This window comes from Dermacentor albipictus, chromosome 2 (genome assembly GCF_038994185.2).
Source record: "Dermacentor albipictus isolate Rhodes 1998 colony chromosome 2, USDA_Dalb.pri_finalv2, whole genome shotgun sequence".
NCBI classification, from domain to species: Eukaryota; Metazoa; Arthropoda; class Arachnida; order Ixodida; family Ixodidae; genus Dermacentor; species Dermacentor albipictus.
Genome location: NC_091822.1, coordinates 156867895 through 156883228, shown reverse-complemented (window position 1 = coordinate 156883228; position 15334 = coordinate 156867895). Strand labels below are relative to the sequence as shown.

General features: G+C 45.0%; 1 protein-coding gene across 7 annotated transcripts in view; it reads right to left on the bottom strand.

The window, feature by feature from the left end:
- The window catches only part of LOC139056174 (rab GTPase-binding effector protein 1-like), a 60371-nt gene that overhangs the window by 31332 nt on the left and 13705 nt on the right, over positions 1-15334 (bottom strand). For 4 of the 7 annotated variants that reach the window (XM_070534151.1, XM_070534154.1, XM_070534156.1 and 1 more), the window contains exons 5-10: positions 14744-14755; positions 12535-12747; positions 11075-11210; positions 9201-9419; positions 6370-6542; positions 804-1047 (exon numbers count right to left, since the gene is read on the bottom strand). In XM_070534151.1, the coding sequence (XP_070390252.1) occupies positions 804-1047; positions 6370-6542; positions 9201-9419; positions 11075-11210; positions 12535-12747; positions 14744-14755 (997 nt within the window). The remainder of the gene's footprint in view (positions 1-803; positions 1048-6369; positions 6543-9200; positions 9420-11074; positions 11211-12534; positions 12748-14743; positions 14756-15334) is intronic. The other 3 variants (XM_070534153.1, XM_070534155.1, XM_070534152.1) reach the window with 2 other exon arrangements.

The window sequence follows — 15334 nt, the reverse complement described above, 5'->3', positions numbered from 1 at the left end:
GCACATGTAGGTACGACAGTACGTACTGTTCAAGGTGGCATACTACCCAGAAGTAGTACCCAATGTGTACTACCTACACATTGGCTTCAATACAGTCAAGCCCACTTACAGCAAACACATTCCATGGCACAAGATGCATTTCACTACAAGAATTCACTAGAACCTAACTGGCACTTGGAACAACCTACACCAGAGTTAACGGCTTGCACGATTGGGGGGGGCAGCACATCGAAAAGTGAAGTGAAAGTGGTTTGTCAGCAGCTGGGCACATGCTCCCTTTAGAAGCATTCTGTGAGAGTAGCAAAATCGGTGCCAGTGCTGTCCTCCCCACCTCGTTTTACGAGTCGGCTGGATGCACAGTCGAAGCCAGACGCCACAAACACGGATATGACGAAGTAAATAGTCGTATACAAGCATCTATGCCAAGCACAGTGCTCACGGAATGAAACGTGTCAATTTAGGGCTAACTAACCCACATACTTTCATTTCCACTGGCGGCAGTTCGTGTCAACCGACGCAATTCTGGCGCGTACATTTACGTCGGAGTCCTCCGTAAGTCCGTAAGTGTACGTCGGAGTAAGTGTAACTCCTTGCAACATGACATGGTGCCTCTCGCTTACTTTCCACATATGCAGGTTTCTACTGAATACTCCATGTCGCGTTTCATTCCGTGAGCACTGTACAGGCTTTGCACAATGGTGGGCCTTATATGAGTAAATGTAGTAGTTAAGTTCTGACATTAAAGTTTTTGAAAAAATGAAAACGGTTCTTTGTTCACAAACGAGCCAAAACGAAAGTCTCACCAGAGAGTGCGCTAAGTTGGTCGCCTGTCAAGCCGATGCCACCCCCAGCGATAACAGCCCCACCGTAGTCGCCCAGCGACCGAGTGTCCTCCATTCCTTTCATGGCCGGAACGGACAGAGAGTTGTCCATCTCGGTGGGCAGGTCTGAGCTTGACAGGGATCGCCGATGGTTCTGCTTGGCCGCCAAAAGAGTCGCAGGCGGCTTACAGGCATTCAGGTCGGCTGGGGAGCTTCGCAGGCGCTGCTGAACGTCAGGGGAGATGCATTTCTGTTACTGAAGCATGCATAACCGCATGCAGTATGCATTAACCCCTTACTGTCATAGAACTGTATTACCGTATTTACTCGCATAATGATCGTACTTCTTTGACAAAAAAAATTTACGCAAATTCAGGGGTGCGATCATTACGCGGGTTAAATTTCCCGCAAAAAAAAAATTTTTTTCATTCCGCAGCAACAGGTCAACAAACAGGCGGCTGCCCCTGTATGTAGTGCGGGACACCAAAACAAAAATGCGGCCGGCGGAGCAAGCCAAACGCGATTTTTTTTTCTTCTCGTGAGTACATTATGTGCACTGAAACAGTTTCTTCCGTATCAGTAATGAATAATGTTGTTAATATCGGCAAGTTTGCGGCAATAACGTAGCCATGTCCACTTTGAAGGGACAGGAACAGATGGGTGCGCTTAGCTGCCAGTGACAGGAACACATGGCAGGCATGCTGTGGAAACTGCGGCACTTGTCTTCATGACTATCCTAATATGGCACATTTCCGCTAAGGTTGGGCAAATATCTTAGCTGTGTTACAAGCGTCGGCGTATGAATAGGGTACACTTCCATCGTATCAGTGTAAACGTGGCTGCTATCGTTGCCTCTCGCGGTTTGTTGCGTGCCCATGAGTGCAGACGAGAATCGAAAGGCACCTTTTTTTTGTTGTTGTTGTTGACCACAACTATTATAAAGCCTACACATAATAAAGGCAAGATTGGTTGCAGTTTTTTTTTTTTTGTCGTGAAAATGCGGAAAAAGTGATGAAAGGAATGAAATGTTGCATCTGGTTAAGTATGTTTGGTGCATGCAGACCACTTGGTTTGTCTTGGAAGAGTCGTTTGCGCAACGTTCAACAGAGGGTAAGCGCAGTCATTATTAGCTAGGCTTGGTACATGACATATCGCTGCGGCAAGTTCGGGGTGCAATCATTACACGGGAAATAAAAAAAAATTGAATTTTGACGACAAAATTCAGAGGTGCTATGATATGCAAGTGCGATCATTATGCGAGTAAATACGGTAGTTAAATGTGTATGGTATAGAGTCAAACCTCAGCATCATGAACATGGATATAATAAGTTATCGGATTAATGAAGCGAATAAAAAAATTATCTCATGCTACTGCAGTGTAACCAACATATGCTCATAACAAATATAGGTAATATAGAAGCTATTTTTGTGTCAGATAAGACTTCATTAAGAAAGGGAAAATGAGACATCCCCCCAATCGTAGCAACTGCAGCAAAGGAAACCCATACAGGTTCCTCGAAAGAAAAGCCTTGCAGCTGAAGAAAAATTCGTCCTGGTCTGGGACGCAAACCCGGGACCACTGCCTTTCCGGGGCAGCCACTCTACCAACTGAGCTAACCAGGTGGCTAGCAGATGGCAGGACAAAGTCGAATTTATTGACAACTCAAAGCAAAGGCAAGAGTTTGACGTAATAGTTCTGCGGAAACCCACAAGGTGGAGGGAAGTAATTAAGAAAGGGAAAATGAGACATCCACCCAATCGTAGCAATGGCTACAAAGGAAAGCCACACAGGTTCCATACGCACATGCATACGATCGTTTCCGCCGCTTGGCTGTTTTTGTAAACAAAAATGGCACCATCCACACAAGCGTAATGTAGTGGTATCTTATGCATGTTTAGTGCAATGCGATTGCATTTAAGTACATTTTGGAACCTGCTAGCCTTGCACAAGTAGGTAATATGTGGAGTTGTGCTCCAGCAAATTTCATTTATACAGAATTAGTACAGTGACATTTCGTTGTCGTGAGGTATGAAATGCATTGAATCCTATGGGCATTCGCCGGGGATACGAAAATATTTCGTGGTCGCAAGAAGTTTGTTGCATGATTTCATTAATACAGGTTACGACTGAATGACGAAGTAATTTCGGCTGCCCTTCAACTTTGTTATAACGACATTCGAACATAATATCAGGCTATGCATCTCCTTTCATCAGATCGTTTTGATGTCTTTAATGTCACACACGTCGGTTTACTGCAACATTGAGTGATGTTTTCAATATTACGAATCCTCAGTAGACCTCGCCTCACCAGAACTCAAGGTTATTTCCACATGAAGAGCAGGTGCAGTAGCACTTTTACCGCATCTATGCACCCACCTCCCCCTTCACTTCTTCTAACCCCTCTATAAAATTAAGTTCTGACACTTTACATGCCACCAAAACCACGATCTCATTACAAAGATTATGTAGTGGTGGACACCAGATTAATTCTGATTCCCTGAGGTTCTTTCATTTGCATCCAATGCACGGCACACATGTGTTCTTGCATTTTGCCCCCATCAGTATGCAGCCACTGTGGCTGCGATTGCACCCCTGACCTCTTACCCAGCAGCACAACGCCGCAGTCACCGAGCCGGCACCAGGGTGGGTCCCACCTAGTGTTACCAACACAGAACCGAATGAAGCGGGAGAGTAAGTGTTCAGAGTCCCAAGATGACCCATCCGGGATGGCCAAATGCCCAGGCTTAATAGCAATCGATAAACCAGCTTTCCTGTTTAAAATGCCGACAGCTCAGATGCACATTTTTAATGCAATAGCATTAGGAGTGCCAAAGTGAGAAAAAGTGCATGTGTGTGAAGTGTGGAAGGCAGTTCATGTGGTCGAGGTTGAGAAGGGATGGGAGAGTTTAGAGGAGCTTAACCCCTGTTATAGGCCCCACGGTTTAACGACAATCCGAGTTTTACAAAGGATTAGCGCAGCCCCGGCGAAGTTCCTGTGGAAGGAATGCGTTATGCACCTCGGTTATCCAACGCGATTTAATGCCTGAGCCGCTTTATACGACGACCTACACGAAGCGGATGAAAGTGCCATGGGCCTCTTTCCTCGCACCGTCTCTTCTTCGGAAGGGGAGCCCCTTAGCATGCGGAGTGCTTGATCCCACTCGACGCTTGACCGGTTCGCTTCGGCGCAGCTTTCTTCCCTGCCTCGTCTCATTGTTCCTTTCTCTTCCCTCTGCAGCAGCCACCTGGTGCGCTGATCGCGTTTTCATCTCCACAATCACTTTCTCCCTCTCTTCTCGCTGGTGTCGCCTCAAGTCGTGCTGGAGAAGCATTTCTCTCCTTCCAAGTTCCCACTCTCACAGCAGTAGATCGCAAACAAGGTTGCAAATAGAGGTCTTCGCACTTGTTCTACTTGTTCTTCGTCGTGTTCGTAACGAACAGCATTCAGTTGAGAAGTTTTGGGTTGTGTTGAGCAACGGTGATGCATGATGTCCCGAAAGCGAACAGTTCTGTCACTTCGCGATAAGCTAAATATCATCGAAGAGGTGGAAAAGCGGCATGGAGCTGTACGCTCAAAGCCGATGCAGGCTTCGTCACAGACGATTTTGAGAGTTTAAACCTCACCCCAACCTTCGCCAAGTGGATGGATGGATGGAATAACTTTAATGAAAGGTCCTGCGAGCTACGGGGCGCAAGGTCCCATAGAGCGGGCTACTACCACGTTGGTACGTTGAGGCCAATGCCAACGTTGGTATCTGTGGCGAGGCGGAGTGTCGCTGGATGATGCCATCAAGGAGGCATTGCCTCGTGGCCACACCGCTGTGTCATCGTATGAGGAAGACAACGCCAAAGATGCTGTGCCTGTGCCTACCCATTTGCCGATGTGCTGCGACACACAGATGGTATCTGGAGCTTCACCTGTTCGCGCGACGTCGCAGAGGACCTCCTTTTGGACGTTGCTCAATTTGAGCAAGCGCACTTGACTCTCGGATCGAAATTTTTTTTGAAGCGTGGAGAACCTTCAAGCACACAGTGTGGCATGGTTCGTGCCAGCTGATGGGAATCGCGGCAGCGGATTGCAGTACAAGGTTTCTTTAATTTAATAAAGCATGATTGGCACCTGTACTGCAGTAATCTTCTCGCAATTACTTTTTGTTGATTTGGGTTTCCAAGCCCTGCAGAGTATTAGCTTGTAGTTTACATTGAAGTTTATCGTAAATCCGTCACACGAAACAGTGTTTTTATAGGCATAACTTTTGTTTGGATTTTAAAACGCCCACATTTAACAATGCTTTGTCACAGTCCTGAGAAAGTCGCATAATCGGGTTTGCATTGCATATGTGTATGTATGCATATATAGGACCTGTGTCGAATGAGCTCCTGAACAACACTTTACAATGTGGTGAACGCGGGTTCAATCACATATCTGAGATCTCATAGAGATGCGATGTAATGCTAACGAATTTCTCTCGCATTTACCACTGAATCACCACTGAATCTTTTTTTCTCTTTTGACTACTAGTGTTGCATTGTCATAAACAAAGACGGTTTAGTTTTTGTCGTGCCTCTAGTTCTGTCGCAGGCCCTGACTGTCGACAGTAACGTTTTATCTGTGTTGGTAGCCACGTTAGCCAGACAACTACAGTGCCTTTCTTGTTGTAAAAATTGTGACGTAGTGGGACTAAAAAATGGTGAAACTATGCTCCATATACAGAATGACGGCTCCTGGCAATGACGGGGTCACTCGCTGCCAGCAGCACCCTCCCTCCCCGACTTTGTCCACTCATTTGTTGGCAACTCTAGTCCCAGCCCTCTCGTGTTTAAAGTGGTAAACGCCAACACACTAACGATGCAGCGATGGAACGGTCCTGACAGGCTGACACTGGTAAACCCTGTCCCACAGCTAAAAAAAAAAGAAAAATTATGCAGATCCAATGCATAAGCTGGGATCTATGTGAAGCAAAGGTTCCGTGAAGTGGTTAGCTAAATGCTCTAAAGCCTTTTATCTTCTGCAACACGTCTTGCAGGACAGAAAGTATGTGCCTGCCCAGTAGGACGGCAAGATGCAGAGACCCTGACTCTGTGACAGAGGTGACCCAAGCAACAAGGATTACCCTCTCCGGGGTCGGCCCATTTTTCGTTACACCATCTCTGCGATTGGCCCAGCGTACTATTACACTATCTCCAAGAACAGTCCCGTTTACTCGGCAAGAAGTCGATGGAGCAGATGCGCCGAATCCCGAGAGAGACAGCATCAAATGCTTTGCTCTAAAAATGGAATCGTGCGCTTGAAAAGGCATGTATTTGTTGCACTGAGGATATTTAGGTCCAATTTGTTACTTGGCTACCCAATTCTGTCAAGAAATGAACCAGCCCCACAGGTGCCTCTGTAGGGGCAGTACGGATGGGGGCACTACATATACGCCGACTTGTTATGCAAGTGCTGTCCCTTGTGCGAGTAACACGGCAAGACAGCAGCAGTAGCCACGGTCAGTAACCACTGGGAGGGTTCGCCTAGAAAGCTTCTTTTTAGAAGTACCGACTCACGTCGTTAGACTTCCTTCCTGGGAGTGTGCTTGCTTTGGAGAAGAGCCGGGGCTCCAATGCTGTAAACCTGTAGTGAACCCTGGGGCTGCTTGTGGGTAGCGGAGAGACAGAATGCAGGGCCTCCTGCAGCTCAGGTTCTTGCAGTGGGCAGGGGACTAGCTCAGACTTCGTGCCTGCAGAGAGATGGCAATATCACGTAGATGTACATGACAGTGCTGAATTGTTCACACCAGAACACTTAAGGGACACAAAAGCAAAACAATAAACAAGTTTGGATGGATGAAGGGTTCTTCGAAAGCTCTACTTGTCGTTAATACCGAAATAATAGGCTGATCATTAGAAGAGAAAATGACGGTAAGTTTATTTTTATTATTATTTTTTTCATGTTGCGCAGTATCCCCAGGGCCAGTACATCACTGTGACGTCACAGATTTCAAAGTACTATTTTTTCGTATTTAGGCTGCGTTGGCTCAGCAAAGTTCCAGAAAATCTCCATGTTCAGTTTATGTCTTCTTTAGAGCACACTGCAGTTTATCTTTACGGCTAAAGAATTATCTAGGCCCTACAAGGCGCTGCCAAAACCCATGGCGTCACAGCAAACTGGTGCGGGAACTCCAAGGACGCATCTCCACCCGTCTTCCTGTTATTTCGCTTCTTCTGGCTTACCAAGTGCCTCATCTTGGTAAGAGGGGTGTTTTTGATATTGTAGAAGGGCAATTTACTGATACATAAGAAATCATTCCTCTCTTTAGTGTGCCTTTAAGGTCAGCTGCAACAAAATTTCACTTTCATTAATTCATTTACTAATACTGTTTGCTCCATCAGGGCAGTTCAGAGGGGCAGAAAAGCTCACTCTAAAACATAAGGCACTCCCATTAGACAAACAGCAAGGCCATGTGCACAAGAAAAATGGATACTTACAGGAGAAGCATGTCACTTTATACAAATACAAAAGAATAGGGATACCGTGACAGTATACAAGGTCCGGGTACACCATATAATTTAGATTTTTCAAAAGCTGCACTTACACGTGGAGGTAAAACAATGTAGTTGGGCGACCTGTTCCATTCACCGATTGCCAAAGGAAAAAAAAATGCATGCTTTGGCTAAATTAAGTTCACAATAAATGAGTGGAATATACTACTGACGCAATCATTGCAAAGCTGCAGGGCTGGTAATTGACTAATTCTTTTGTTGACTGCAATAGCCCCTAAGCAGACATGTACAACTGGTTCCGCAGGCAGTTTCAGCTTCTTGCGCTTGCAAAACTGATGGCTATCTCATTACTAATCACTCAAAGGGAGGCCACTTGTTTCTCGCTCGTTTAGTGCTCACAGGTGTGCGTGTAGAAAGGATGCCGCCGTGTATGCTTTCCGTTGCTTCTTTTTTTTGAGACTCACGAAAACTAATTGCCTCTGTTTGGCAATAAGATGATTAGTGGAAGTTCCGTCACATGTTTTCCTTTTTTGACGGGCACACAACCACACAGTTTTCTTGAGTGAGTGCACCTACGCAGTTCGATTACGCTACGGATGTACATATTAGTGTAAGAGCAGGAACATTTGAGCCTTGCGAAATATTCTTGTGCGCACATTTTCAAAGCCTTCACCTATGTGTGCAACAATGCACCACATTTTTATTCTTGTAAGTGTAAGTTTATTACCTTTTTTATTGTTGTTATTCCTGAATGGAAAGTACATATATACCAACGGAAAATATTTTTTTCTCACTTTACAGTCACCCTAGAAAAGTTACCATAAATATTCTTCAAGTCTCTAAGAAGAATTGAAATCTGCAATAAAAAAAATTGACCCTGGGCGGTCGCATATGGCGAAAAGAATCGACCCTCAAAGGGTTAGTCTGACTCCAGTTAATTAGATTATTTTGGTTTATTCGATCCTGACTGATCTTCCCGGCCGGTGTACATGCATTTCTATAAGTCCAAGCGATTGTTACTTCGATCCTAAAATTGGCATTCGCTGGAAAATTCGAACTTGACCAGTCCACACCAATGTGCCTGACCCATACGGTGATCCCAATAACAACCTCTTTAGTGGAAGCATCAGTTTCAGCAGAGGTTAGGGGACAGCGAATGCGTTGAACACAAGTTATCTCCCATCAAAAACGACTATTTCTGGCCCACCCAGGAAGACCTTCAAGCAATAACTGTAGCTCCCGATGTCTGATTACGGTATGTACCCCGTTCTGACAGGCACCTTTTGTTTTCCAAAGAAATTGGGCCAAAAATCGCCTGCACGATTCAATTGGATACGAAATCAAAACCACCGTTGCTGCATTCGTACACTTTACGACTGCATTGCAGCAAAGCTGACTTGAAGAAACTGGCCGCCATTTTAAAGAGATCGGGTGAAAGTTTCACTTCTACTTTGGTTAGAGGCTTTAAATCATTTCTAGTTTAGTTTTCTACTTCGAAAAAAATAGAAAGTTGGCAAGTGTTTGATTCGGAGGCATGTTAAACTTGAGCAAATACTGCCAAATGAATCAACAGTCTGTTTTTTTTTTGACATTTTATTCTGCATCTTGTTTAATTCAACCCACCGGATAATCCGATCGCTTTCGTTAGTCCTGCCAGGGTAGAATTGACGGAAGTCAACGGTATCTGTTTCCTTCTGTCACCTTTTCTTACACTGGTGGGTTTTTGGCATAGATTGGCCAGCTGTCCTCAATAAAACTTCTAGTTCAACGCAAGCGCTCTGTTCTGTTCCTTCTTGTTTCTTTCCCTACGTTTTGCATGTGCTGTAACACTGCTACGAAGAATGCCCCATTTGCGTAATGTTCTACACTGCATCTCCCTGGCGGCACGGGCGTACCAGTGGCCTCTCCTTCCTTCTTCCGGGGGCTCATCGGCGGGACGTCGACCTTGCGCAGGTGTGCCAGGTGCCGCTGCTGGTCGGCTGTCAGCACTGCCTGGAGGCGCGCCAGGTCCCGCACGTGGGCCTGCTGGGCCTCCAGGAACCGGTCGTTGGCCATCTGCCATGTGCGCTTCAGGCAGCCATGCTCCCGCTTCTCTCGTTCCAGCAGGTTGCACACTGCAAGTCAAGGTTGTGCAAAAAATGAAGAAGACGTCAAAAGCCTGTGCTGAACATTCCCGTAACAAAAAGAAGCAGACCAAAGGCATACAAGGCGTCCCAGCAGCCTTTTGTGCTTATACAACTTTGTGGACGTCGCACTCAAAACAAATTTTTTTTTTCATTGTGCCGTTTAGTTTTAACGTCTCGAAGCTGTTTAGCGGGCTATGAGGGACAGTGGAGGTGGAGGGCTGTGGATTAACTTCAACCACATAGATTTCTTTGCGTGCAGCCAAAGCACGGAACGCAAGAATTTTAGCATTCTAGTGCCAATGGAATGTGGCCACCACGGCCACATGTCCAACACTGCAAACTTGTGCTCAGGAGCACAACACTATATACCGACTAGGCCAACGCGGTAGGTACACTCAACACAAAGGTGCCTCGACTGGTGCAGTAGAAGTGCGACTCGCGCTTACACGGGCACGAAATGCTTAATGTCTTTTTAAGTTGGTGCAATAAAAAATGTTTTACGTGTGCACGTGTCATATCGGCATGTGGCGTGGCGTTATCGCAATGGTATCAAAGAGGCGACGCCACTAACAAGCTACTTTCAAACGGAAAGTTTTCAAGCCGGGCAAAGGGAGACACTTTTTGCATGTGCCGGCCACAACGAGGAGATATATACACGCTTGCTTATGGAATAGTTTGGGTGCCCGTTTCAAGCAAAACAGCTGCGGAGTTTACGGCAAGGAATGTGAAAAACAAACAAACAAAAAGAAATGCTTCGCTTTATAGGTGACATGGAGCGTCTTCACTGTCAGTGGTTTTCTCGGCGTCAGGGTCTCTTTTGTGCACACGCTACTCTATATACGGGGGTGCATGACAGCAGAATCTAAAAAACATAACAACAGCACAGGCCGGGATCCAACAGCGTCGTTTATGTGGATAGCTCATACGATGACAACTTATAAACTTACGGATTCATGGGTAAAATGGTCAATTTTGGTGCTTTCACTATAACAGCCTTTCAGAATAAGCAATTTGCCGCAGTCCTCTGTAGTTCATTGTATCGAGACTTCGAAGTATTTTGACATACGTCCCTTACCAATCACGAGTTTACATGAATGTGCCTTCCGTGCAGCCTCCAAAAACATGAAATACCGTTAGTGGAAGGGCCGCACGTTTTTCCAGAAATTTGACAAGATGCAGTCCTTACACGTGACCGAACCTGTTGGTCTAAACGGTGCCGGAGCAGGTGGCAACTACTAGACACCCCGGATCACCGAATACATATACCATTGCATCGGTGGTCAATGCACAGCTCTCACCATCTAGTGGGGACACGCAGAAGTGCGCAGCACACGAAAATTCACCGATGTACGAATGATGCATTGGGGCATCGAACGCGATTGCTTTTTTGATTAACGTCTTTCTTTTTCTGCGAACTTTCGGCTTTCAAGATAGGGGTGCAGCCCTTATACGAGTCTATACGGTAGTTCCTCACCAGAATGACCGCAGAGAAAGCAAAGGCTCATCGAAGGGTTAAACAAACTGCACAGTAACTAAATCGTGGTTCTGAACATAACACAACATTAGTTATAAACCTGGCAGGTGGAAAGAATAAGAACCTCATTACAACCACGCAACCAGGGCAACTGCCTGTTTCAGCCCACCTTCCTGAAACTGCTTGCGCAACTGGTCCATGTCTTCCTGCATGACTGTCTTCTGGGTGTTGAGAACCGCCACGTACATTTCCAAGTCACTGCGGGATGCCTTCTCCGCCTGCAGTCCCTTTAACAAGCTGGTCAACTGAAACAAGGCGGTAAGAGAATGCAAGAAAGTTGTATTTAGGCAAAGTTTTCAGCTGTAATACAGGGAGCCAACAACAACTTGGTGTGACCAGCTTATGTGCAAATAGATCGCATCTGCTGCTCCAGCTGTTCAATATGGTATTACCTGGGCAGTCAAGCAGACTTCATGCTGCTAACAGCTAATGTTTTTAGGTGCATCTCTGTAGTCATTGGAAACAGTGCTTAAAGGAATATTAAATGCAAACGCTGTGTGTAGTCAAAAGGCTTTTGGGGTAAGGACAGTGTCAGCAGGCAACTTAGCCCCTGAGAAGAGCCCTGATAAAGGTAGCGCATCTCTCGAAGACAGTGGATCCCCGACAAAATGGGCCAACATGCAGCGTCCACATTCCGATGCAGTGCAGTACCTTTGTGCTGCATAAGCAACATCAGGGTTTGAGCTCTGCCGTGAACCCCAGTGAGCGGGACAACTGCACCACACTCTTGTACACTGATAGTGACAGAAACATGTTTACATATACCTAGTTATTATCTGTGGGTGCTTTATGAATTACCATCGGGACATAATGCAGTATGGTGAGCTGGTTCTACATTTTTCACAGTGCCAGTGGTCATGAACTGCATTTACATTACACTCTCACTAACCAAATCTCTGCACTCAGTTAAAACAATGCTTTGGGCATATTTCGCAGAACTAGTGAGACCCTTTCTCTTTCTTAACGGCTGTCTTTAAAGTACCTTTAGCGAAATCTTGGTGTATTTTCGCTAAGTTGAAAATTCGTGCAGCTGCAGTGGCATCAGTGGCTAAACTATAACCCAAGGAAAATGCATTGTCTACGCTTCCCATCCTTCTTGTGCGGGACGAACAGCTTCTGCAAGAATTAACACAGACGATAGTAATACGTTTCCAAGTACAATGTGTGGAAACTCTTACTAAGTAAGTTATACAGATGGGATATTTTGTTGATGAATTCACAGGAAAAGGGAGCTACACATTTTGACAGAAATATCTAAGTCAAGTTAACCGATTATGAAGTTAATATCCTCCCCCATTGAAAAGAGGGATTTATTAAAAGCGAAATTTCTTGACGGGCTCAGCTCCTTTCACGGGAGTTAAACAGTGAAAGCACAGTTGTCTCAGAAACGTCGGGTTTGAGAAACTAACTTGGTAACTGGCTCGACCAGTGCAAATACAGAACGGAGTACTAAAAAGGGAGACAACATTGGTAATGTTGGTGTGTGTCTAATTTCCCATCCCTTTCTAAACACTGTTTATTAGGTTAGCTGCTTCACAAACTAAGTGCCGTTAAAAAATTGTGACAGACCTTGTCATCGAGATGGGAGAGGATTTCGGCAGGTGTGCCACCCCGTACCGCGTCGCCAAGCGTGCCAGAGCCGAGACCGTGGACGAGACCCGTGAAGGCCGCCTCGTACACGTGCAGCTGCTCGTCTGTCGATCGCAGCTTGTCCTTGAGGGCCTTAATCTCCTCTTCCAGGGGCACCACCAGAGACCGAAGCATTTCCGCATCCTCTTGTGCCTGGTGCATAACACAGCACAGCATTGCACGCTGCCTCTCTAAGAAAGCCATAACGCCAGTTGCCAGAACACCCCATTTTTGCACGTGCAACACACTTCAATATTCGCGAATCATGACTGCTACGAGCAAAGTGGGAAAGCAAGCAACTGAGTTGGCATGAATTTCCTTTTCAAGTGCGGTTTCATGGCAACTTCGAGCAAGTTCAGCAGCAGCTAGTTGGTGCAGTGTGCGGGGCCTCAGAAAGTTGGCCACTATTGCTGTTATAACCTGTTGTAAGCTTGTAGTGGTTCGTACCACTAGTTGTACAGTGGGCAGTACGTGAAATCATATCATGCGTGTTGTCCATTAAGTGAGAATCTCATGTGCGCCACAACTATCCGATCCGTCGGGCAAGCAAATCGTATAGCTCTTATGTGCATGCATTTAGTACTCGATAAGCGAATTTGGACTTCGTGTGCGTCTTCACGACAATGCGGAACCACACCTGGACATCGTCCGCATGGCTGAAAGACCACACTGCACTTCAAAAGCAAGCAGCAGCAAAAGCAGTATAATGGCTCGATATGCAAAACAAGATTGCTTTGGCAATTGCCGGGCAATAATGTCAGGCCGATTTTATAAATACTGGGGAGTAGTATGCAGTCAACAACAAGATGTATGTGCACTGACATTTTTTTATCCCATCTCAGAACATTGCAGTTATATAGGGTCAGGCATGAGGTAATATGGCTACTATTAACAGCAAGAAGAAAAAAAAATTTTCATCAACACCTGCTCTGACAGACAATTTCCACAAGGGCTCATAGATATCGCTATGGGCCAGCATTTACGATAACAAAGAGGCCAGTGGTGTGAAAACGACACCGCCGCTGACATCTAGAGGCTAGTGTAGGCTGTTGCCTTTTGGACAAGTGCAGCATAGTCATTTGCAAATATACTCGTATGTAGCTTCTATATAGCTTTTGCCACATAACATATTTGGTGGAAGCAAATTTAGATGGGCAAGAGAACAGGCAATGAAGCCACTGCTTATATATGCACTACATGGCCACTAATTATGCTTGAACATCCCCATTTCCTAGTTGCACCTAATTACCTAGCTGTGCTTCGTATACTATACTCGTGCCTCAAATAATGGTGTTCACTGAGAGAAAAGGCAAATATTACAATACTGGAAAAACTTCTAATCAAGCACACTAGGGACACAGCACTGAAATATTGCAACTGTTTTCTCTGAACTTCCATAAAAATAAATCAGGACGACTTTGCAGTTTCTGCTCCGTGGCAACATTGTTAAGATCTGTGCTGTTTTAAACAATTATTGTTGCAATTAAACATAAGCATACAAATTACATTAGGACTGAATTTGCTGAAATGGTGCTTTCAAGTAACCAAGTCCTCCCAGCACAAATGGTCTTCCTGAGGCAAAAACATTTATTTCCAATTTACCTAACCTGTTGTCACAATCTACCTGCTGTCGTCTCAAGTTGTAACAGTGTCAGTATGGAAAATATTAAAACGGAACACCTGTAGTCTGTCAACGACAAAGCTCAGCATACAACAGTATCATAGTGAAGTCTGATGAGAGATTGAATTGAGTCATGTTGCTAGTAAGACAAAACTTTGCAAACCGATAACCACAAATAAGAGGTATACCTGAAGTTCAAATTACAAAGAAATACAAGCGTCAACTTCACAGCACAGGCAATAATGTATGCTATGAGAAATGCTAAATTAGAATGCCAAAAACTTGGCAAAAAATAATAAGAAACCCACACACCCACACAAAATAAACAAAGCAACCAAACAGAAGGCACCGCACTTGCTGAGAAAAGCACTCACTTAGCAATGCTGCAACCCAAATAGTTAAGCATGTTATTCTAGATGAAAAAAAATCAGCATAAAAAAGCTACGCAACAAGCACGAAGCTCGGCATTTGAGACATGCAGAGCCAATTCATCAAAATGAAAATGATGAGAGTATCAGACACACTTACGTCCAGCCACAGCTGCCAACGAAAAATAAAAACATGTTCACAGAGCACAATGACTTCTTCCTCACCAGTCAGCACTTAAAATGTTTGACAAATGGGAGTGAGCAAAACAGAAATGACACTTCTTTAAGGTCACCACTTTTGTCCTAGATCTATTCTCAGCATAAGGAATTATGATAAGCACAAAAGGAATTATGACAATTACACAAACATAACTTATCAGTCACAGCAACTTCAAAATACAAACAAAATGAGTTGCCCTCGATATAAACTTTTTGGCTGTGAATGCCAAATTTCACTCTACCATGACTTAGAACTGCAATGCCAAGTAGCAGCAGGGCACTGATGTTATGTAATAGAAATTGGCATGCCACAGTTGCCAAGCCTGCTGAAATTGTTTATGGCACTGTTGCTATGGTTACAATAGCTTCCACATGGCGTAAGTTGGCGCGCCGTGTGCTCAGCATGTTGAAGGTGTCGTTTGTACGGTTGCAACATCTTCCACATGGCTGTTGTGAAAGTTAGGCGACGCTTAAACACAATTAAAATGGATACAAAATATAACATTATCCTTTTCTTACAGCACTCGCAGTG